Source organism: Dipodomys ordii, unplaced genomic scaffold, assembly GCF_000151885.1.
Source record: "Dipodomys ordii isolate 6190 unplaced genomic scaffold, Dord_2.0 Scaffold44, whole genome shotgun sequence".
Classification (NCBI taxonomy): domain Eukaryota; kingdom Metazoa; phylum Chordata; class Mammalia; order Rodentia; family Heteromyidae; genus Dipodomys; species Dipodomys ordii.
In genome coordinates, this window is record NW_012267260.1 from 7,785,585 (window position 1) to 7,794,364 (window position 8,780).

Here is an 8,780-nt window from a genome sequence, read left to right on the forward strand (position 1 = left end):
TCAAGTGGTAGAGCGCTCGCCTTGAGCTGAAGAGCTTAGGGACAGTGCCCAGGCCCAGAGTTCAAGCCCCACGACCGACAAAAAAAAAAAAAAACCATTTCTACAACCACAGCTATCCAAGAAATAGCTACTAGAAATAGTATAAGTTATCAACAATTGCCAGGTATAGTGGCACATGATTGTATTAGCACTTGGAAGGATAAGGTAGGAGGACTACAAGTTTTGGGTCAGCCTGAGCTTAATAAAATAATTACAACAACAACAAAATATACCAGTAATACCGTCATTCCCATCCTCTGAATAGTGATTCCTTGTAGAATGTGGGTGACATGGGAACACTTAGTTTTTTCCATGTTACTTAAAACTTATGTGCTTAAAATGCTACAGGTTCTTTTTTTATGATTTGAATAATCTTTTTTGGGGTCATAGAAGCTCTACAGCCATAGGAACCCCCCCCAAATAACAATAACAACAACAACAATAGGTCAGTTGTATATGGTGTAGATCTCTTTCTCTCTCTCTCTCTCTCTCTCTTTTTTTTTTTTTGGTGTGTGGTTGTTGGTTGTGGGGCTTGAACTCTGGGGTTGGGCACTGTCCCAGAGCTCTTCAGCTCAAGGCTAGTGCTCTACCACTTGAGCAACAGCGCCACTTCCAGTTTTCTGGTTGTTTATTGGAGATAAGAGTCCCAAGGACTTTCCTGCCCGGGCTGGCTTTGAACTTTGATCCTCAGATCTGACTCCTGAGTAGCTAGGATTACAGGCGTGAGCCACTGGCGCCTGGCTTGGTGTAGATCTCTTAACTGAAGGGACAGCTGTCTCATCCTCTGTTTTTACCTTCATACTATATGAGATCTTCTTTTTCTTTTTTGGTGGTCAAGGGGCTTGACCTCAGGGTCTGAGCCCTGTCTCTGAGTTTTTTTCACTCAGTGATCGTGCTCTACCACTTTGATCCACAGTGCTACTGGTTTTCTAGTGGTTGATTAGAGATCAGAGTCTCTAGGATTTGTCTGCCTAGCTGGCTTTGAACCGTGGTCCTTAGATCTCAGCCTCTTGAGTAGCAAGGATTACAGGTATGAGCTACCAGTACTTGGCTTAGGTCTTAGAATTTCTGTGAAATAAAAATACACAGTGAAGCTGGACACTGTTATCTCACACCTATAATCCTAGCTACTCAGAAGGCCAAGATCTGAGCATGGGGGCAAGGTTCAAATGGCAAAACCCTTGCCTGGCCAGCTCAAGGTTCTGAGTTCAATCAATAAATATTATTTATTTGCTGTCTAAATAAATAATATTTAGCCGGGTGCCGGTGGCTCCTACCAGTAATCCTAGCTACTCAGGACCCTGAGATCTGAGGATTACAGTTAAAAGCCAGCCTGGGCAGGAAAGTCTGTGAGACTCTTTTATCTCCAATTAACCACCAGAAAACCAGAAGTGGCACTGTGGCTCAAGTGGTAGAGCACTGGCCTTGAACTGAAGAGCTCAGGGACAGTGCCCAGGCCCAGAGCTTAAACCCCAAGACTGACCAAAAAAAAAAAAAAAGGCTGAGGTCTGAGGATTGAGGTTTGGAGCCAGATCAGGCAGACAAATCTGAGGGACTTATTTCTCCAGATAATAAGCACAAAACTGGAAGTAGAGATATAACTTAAGTGAAAAAGCCTAGTAAGATCAGGAGGCCCAGAGTTTAAGTCTTAGTACCAGAACACACACATAAAGTGGAGGACAGGTGGGGAGGAAAGGAAGAAATGAATTAGCTTGAAAGTTCTGTCTAGATGAATTGGCAGTATCACCCTTTGTGGGTTTATGTGTGTTTTTTTTAATTGTAAAGGTGATGCACCAGAGGGTTCTTTTGTTGTTATTTGTTTTGCCAGACCTGGAGCTTGAACTCAGGGCGTGAGCACTGTCCCTGAGCTTCTTTTGCTCAAGGCTAGCACTCTACCACTTGAGCCACAGTGCCACTTCCAGCTTTTCTATTTATATGGTACTGAGGAAGGGAACTCAGGGCCTCAATGCATGTTAGGCAAACACTCTACCACTAAGGCATATTCCCAGCCCTGTTTTGTTTTTGTTTTTTTCTGTCATGGGGCTTGAACTCTGGGCTGGGTGCTGTCCCTGGGCTCCCTTTTTGCTCAAGGTTAGCACTCTACCATTTGAGCCACTGTACCACTTCAGGCTTTTTCTGTGATTTATTGGAGATACAAGTTACAGAATTTCCTGCCCAGGCTGGCTTCAAAGTGAGATCCTTAGATCTCAGCCCCCTGAGTAGCTAGAATTACAGGTATGAGCCATCAGTGCCTGGCTTCACCCTTTGATTAGAAACTGAAGCTGTTTATGTCCCTGGGGAAAAGGAGATGAAAAGTTCTGTGTATTATATAGATAAACTGTTGAATTTTATGATTATTGTCTTTTGCCCTAAACATTCCATAACTCCCTTATCAAGTATTCTGATCCTGCTCTTTCCAAGTTCATTGTATTCAGTGATACTTACCTCTTTTCTCAGGGATGATTTGGCTGATGATTCTGTCTTCACTCGAAGCTCCCAAGGCTCTCGGGGTCTTGAGAGATACATTTCCCGGGAAGAGCGGCCTCTTAGTCCCTTCTTAGGACAACTTGATGAGGACTACCGAACAAGGGAAACTTTCCTGCATCGATCTGATTATAGTCCCCATATGAGTTGTCATGATGAACTGTTGCGGGGAACAGAACGAAATAGAGACAAACTCAAAGGCTCCTACTCTATACGATCTGAAGAAAGGAGCCGGGAAGTCAAAAGGCCTCGTTTTGATGATACGGAGAAGATACACAGCATGGGAGGGGATCACCCAAGTTTTACATCAGGGACTCGCAACTATCGACAGCGTAGACAAAGTCCAAGTCCTAGGTTTCTAGATCCTGAGTTTCGAGAGCTGGATCTTGCAAGACGAAAGCGAGAGGAAGAGGAGGAACAAAGTAGGAACTTGAGTCAGGAGTTAGTGGGAGTTGACAGTGGTGGCACTAGCTGTTCCATCCCTGGATTGTCAGGTGTATTGACAGCAACAGAGCCAGGTTATTCTTTGCACCGGCCTGAGGAAGTGTCTGTTATGCCCAAGAAGTCTATTCTGAAGAAACGGATTGAGGTGGACATGGAGCCTTCCATGCAGGTCTCTATTATATTTCTTCTAGGGTCTCTTTCTAGTCCTGTTAAAAAAATTTTATATATATATATATATATATATATATATGCACATACATATACACACATATGCACATATACACATATGCACATATACACATATATGCACAAACATAAATATGCATAAACATAAACATACCTATCATTGGGGGAGAGGCATGAACTCAGGGCCTAGGTGCTCTTCCATAGCTTTATTCCCTCAAGGTTAGTGCTCTACTACTTGTCTAACTTTTGGGTGGTTAATTGGAAATAAGATTTTCTTGGACTTTCCTGCCCTGGCTGGCTTTCAAATCACAATCCTCAGATTTCAGCCTCCTAAGTGGCTAGGATTACAGGCATTAGCCACCCACACCTGGCTTCCTATAATACTTTCAATCTTGGTTACTTTCTTGGAGGCTGTATCCTTGTCATAGATGATGGACTAATGTTGTTACACTTGTGATCTATACTTTTAGAATTCTCCAAATGAAAGGCCTTGTGATGTGTCAGTAGAGGGCTTCTGTTGCCCATATTTTTTTTATGCCTGTCCTGGGGCTTGAACTCAGGGCCTTGGCACTGTACCTGAGCTGCTTTTTTTGCTCAAGGTTAGCACTCTTGAGCCTCAGAGTCACATCTGGCCTTTTCTGTTTATATGGTACTGAAAAATTGAACCCAGGGCTTCATGCATGCTAGGCAAGCACTCACTAAGCCACACCTTCCTAGCCCCCTATTTTGACTTTTGAAAATAGTCATTTTTAATAGCCCTATAGAAATTTTTTTTTGTCTGTCGTGGGGCTTGAACTCTGGTCCTGGGCGCTGTTCCTCAGCTCTTCAGCTCAAGGCTAGCACTCTACCACTTGAGCTACAGCGCCACTTCCGGTTTTCTGTGGTTTTATTGGAGATGAGAGTTTCACGGACTTTCCTGCCCAGGCTGGCTTTGAACCTCTATCCTCAGATCTCAGCCTCTTGAGTAGCTAGGATTACAGACGTGAGCCACCAGCGCCCGGCCCTATAGAAATTTTGACTATGTTTCTTGAAAGTGAAACTTAAGGGCAAAGGGAGGAGATGATCCACATTCCATCTGTCTTTAGAGAAAGAAAAGACAGTATAGATGAGTCATAAGACTAGTCCAGAAATCAAGTGATTCTGCTTTTGGACTACTTCTGCCACCAAGTTGCTATGTGATTTTTAGGCAAGTCATGTCCGCATTCCCAGCCTTGATTTTTTTTTTTTTTCATATGGAACAATAGGCAAAGCCTAGTTAAAGGCTTCTAAGCCATTTGCCTCAAAACACTTAAGCAGAAGGAGGCTAAGTTAGAGTTACAGACTTTCCTCTGCCACTTCAAAGCCTCACCATTTACAGTATTTTTCTTTTAGGCTTTTATAGAAATGAAAACAAGCTAGATTATTTCTAAAATCCTTTTGAATTTACATTCATTGAAAAATGACTAAAACAAAGCAAAGGTGAGGGTTCCATCCAGTTGTTTAAATTCCTATTTCTCTTTGCTACAGCAGAGACATCTGGAGAGATAGATAGGGACTCATATCTTGACCTTCACTAAGAATATCCTGCCATTTATCTATATTTTTATCTCCTTAATTCAGAAAGAACAGGGTTTAGTGTGTGTATGTCTGTGTGTGTGTGTGTGTCTGTGTGTGTGTGTGTCTATGTGTGTGTGTGTCTGTGTGTGTCTGTGTGTCAGCAGTAGGTCTTGAACTCTGGGCCTGGGTGCTGTCCCTGAGTTCTTCAGTTCAAGACTAGTGCTCTACCACTTGAGCCACAGTGCCACTTCCAGTTTTCTGGTGGTTAATTAGAGATAAGAGTCTCATGGACGTTCCTGCCCAGGTTGGCTTTGAACAGCAATCCTCAGACCTCAGCCTTCTCAGTAGTTAGGATTACAGGCATGAGCTACCAGCACCCAGCGTGTATGTGTGTGTGTGTGTGTGTGTGTGTTAAACAATTTATCTCATCTGTTAAGTGTTCTGAGATTTTGCACAGGGTCTCAGTCAGTTGTATTTGTCTTTTCAGCCCGAGAATTTTTCCAGCAGTACTAACTCCAACCAGGATCACCCTCTTTACTCCGGACACTCATCTCTTCCACTAAGTGGTGCTATTGCTGCTTTTTCCTCAGAGATTGAAAACAAGGGGACTACAGTGGAACCTGCCCTGAAGGGACCTCAGGCTAAACTCTTCCAGTGGGGTCCCCTCCCTGGAATACCCAAAGAGAACAGTCCTCTCAAAGAAAAATTTGGAAGTTTTCTGTGCCACAAGGAAAAGTTAGGTTTGAAGACTGAAGGAACTGAGAGGCATATAGACTTTTTACTACCCCATGAGCGAGCTAGTCAAGATGGCAGTGGTTTTTCCCGTATCCTGAGCATGCTGGTTGATTCTACCAGTACACAGGAAAAAAGGCAATGTAGCTTCCCTGACATTGAAGATGAGGAAAAATTTCTCTATGGTGATGAAGAAGAGGATTTAAAGACAGAATCCCCACCAAAGTCCATTGGCTCTGAGAGTAAAGTTACAAGGCAAAAGACAAGTTCCCTTTCCTCCTCAGCTCCAGCTATAAAGTTAGAATCACTAGAAGAGACAAATTCAGAATATGCCAAGATTCATGACTTGCTTAAGACCATAGGGCTGGATATTGGAGTAGCAGAGATTAGTAAACTAGCTGCTCGCACCCAAGAACGGCTTCATGGGAAGAAACCATCATCACGTTCCTCAGCTGACCGCCGTTCTTCTGTTGACCGACACTTCTCAGCTGACCGCTGTTCCTCAGTTGACCACCATTTGTCAGCTGATCAGCACTCCTCAGATCACCATAGATTGGAAAGCAGGGAGTCACATCATAGCAATACTCATTCTCCAGAGGTGTCCCATCCACACCCATCCTCCCCTGTAGATCCTTATCTGCTTCCAAAAAATAGTCCTCCTTTCTTAAAGTCTGATCATCCAGTTGGTCATATTTCAGGACAAGAGGTGGTTGGCAGTGGGTTTCAGTCATCTGTTGCAGTCAGGTGCATGTTGCCATCAACCCCATCTACCCCAATTAGACTTCCACACTCTGCTTCTTTATCTCAGTTTCATATGCCAAGGACTTCTCAGTTTGTTGCAGCTCGGATACCTCCAAACTACCAGGGAGCTACCATTCCTGCTTCCTCCTTTGACACCTATAGGCACTATATGGCATATGCAGCCTCAAGATGGCCTATGTATCCTGCCTCTCAACCATCAAACCACCCTCTGCCTGAACCACACAGGATAATGCCAGTAGCCAAACAAGCTACTCGTAGCCGTCCCAATCTTCGTATAATCCCCACTGTGACTCCTAATGAACCCAAACAGAAGAAGTCAGTTCGAGGCTCACTTCCTGCTACCCAAGTGCCTGTTCAGGTTTCTATCCCATCACTCATAAGATATAATCCAGAAAAGATCTCTGATGAGAAGAATCGTGCTTCCCAGAAGCAGAAGGTGAATATTAGCTTTGGGTATTCATGCCTGAGTTTTCTGTTTTAAAATAGAAATTTGTAAGGAAACTTGTTGAATGGCTAGAAAAAATTAAAGCCCTTCCATTTAAGTGGAAATATTTGGAAGTTGCCAACATTACTTTAGATAGTATGTATAGCCTTTTTAATCTTTTTAAAAAATTTTTTACATTTTTTTCTTTTATTTTGTGTGTGTGTATATATATATATATATATATAATTTAAGTAGTTGTCATTTAACAAAGCAGTTTATGAATGCAATGTATCTTGATCACTATTACCCTTTTCAACACAACAAGTATCTTAAATATCTATAATTTATGAAGTCTAAAAGAATACAGCTAGATACATAATTTCTGTAAAATTTGTAACTTCAAACATACAGTATTTATTTTGAATTTCCATGGGAAGTAGAATACTTAATTTTAACTGTGCCCTTATAGTCACTTAATAAAAACACTTCTATATTATTAGGTTGGCACACAGCTAATTAAGTTTGTTATCCTGAAACAATTAAGTGAAACATGGTTAAAAATGCATTTATAAAATTATTTGTGATTCTGAATCAACTTTCTGAGTACCCCCTATTGTCTATATTCCCCCAAAATGTTTGTTATTTTATCGTAGTCTCAAAAAAAAATAGGTGAAAGTATCAGACGAATAAGAATTTGGCTCAACATCATAGGCAATTCAATTATACTGAAAAATTTCAAGGAATATATGTATTTTTCAAAGTTTGCTTTTACACTCATTTTTTCTTAAATTGAATATGGCTATAAATAGTTGGGGTTTTTTTTTTTTTGTTGTTGTTGTTTTGTTTTTTGTCAGTTGTAGGGCCTGAACTCTGGGGCTGGGCACTGTCCCTCAGCTCTTCAGTTGAAGGCTAGCACTCTACCACTTGAGCTACAGCGCCACTTCTGGTTTTCTGGTGGTTAATTAGAGATAAGAGTCTCATGGACTTTCCTACCTGGGCTGGCTTTGAACTGTGATCCTCAAATCTCAGCCTCCTGAGTAGCTAGGATGACAGGTGTGCCGGCTCATAAATAGTATTTTTTTTGTCGGTCATGGGGCCTGAACTTAGCTCTTCAGCTCAAGGCGAGCACTCTACCACTTGAGCCACAGCACTTCCAGCCTTTTCTGTGTATGTGGTACTGAAAAATCAAACCCAGGGCTTCATGCATGCTAAGCAAGCACTCTACCACTAAGCCACATTCCCAGCCCATAAGTAGTATTTTTATTTATAACACTCTTTCCTAAGAGAACAACTTCTTCCTAACATCATCGTCACTTATTTATAATTTCTTCCTTATAAAATTGGTAAAATATGCAGAATAGGGAATGTATAATATTAAGTATAGCATTATTAATTTTGGATTTTAAAAAATGGCATGCATACACTTTAAAAAGCATACCTGCTATGAAATATACACAAACTGGGCTGGGAAGGTAGCTCAGTGGTAGAGTGCTTGCCTTGCATGCATGACACCCTTGGTTTGATTCCTCAGCACCATGTAAGCAGAAAAAGCTGGAAGTGGCACTGTGGCTCAAGTGATAGAGTGCTAGACTTGAGCTGAAGAGCTGAGGGACAGCGCCCAGACCCAGAGTTCAGGCCCCATGACCACCACCCCCCCAATAACAACAAAAAAAGAAATATACACAAACTATGACTTCCAAAATACACATATAGTTAAAACTGGTACAAATATTACTTTATAAATACAGAATGCTGAGAAACTTAAATGACTATATTCTTTTTTTATTATTTAAGTAGTTGTACAAAGAAGTTCCCATTCTACAGAACAGTATATGAATACAATGACTATAGTCTAATGGTCATCTATATATAAAGCATTGAAATATCTATTTTCTCAAAAGTTAAAAGTACTCTCCTCAGATCTGAGTTCAACTGCAATAAAATTATAATAGTATTTTTTTCTTTTTTAAAAAAATTATTGTCAGGGCTGGGAAGGTGGCTCAGTGGTAGAGCACTTGCCTTGCATGCCTGAGGCCCTGGGTTTGATTCCTCAGCACCACATAAGAAAAAAGCCGAAGTGGCGCTGTGGCTCAAGTGGTAGAGCGCTAGCCTTGAGCTGAAGAGCTGAGGGACAGTGCCCAGGCCCAGAGTTCAGGCCCCACGACCGGACCAA

General features: G+C 41.8%; 1 protein-coding gene across 1 annotated transcript in view; it reads left to right on the forward strand.

Moving 5' to 3' along the window:
- The window catches only part of Znf318 (zinc finger protein 318), a 61,114-nt gene that overhangs the window by 33,237 nt on the left and 19,097 nt on the right, over nt 1-8,780 (forward strand). The window contains exons 4-5 of the mRNA XM_013019090.1: nt 2,497-3,136; nt 5,177-6,619. Of these exons, the coding sequence (XP_012874544.1) occupies nt 2,497-3,136; nt 5,177-6,619 (2,083 nt within the window). The remainder of the gene's footprint in view (nt 1-2,496; nt 3,137-5,176; nt 6,620-8,780) is intronic.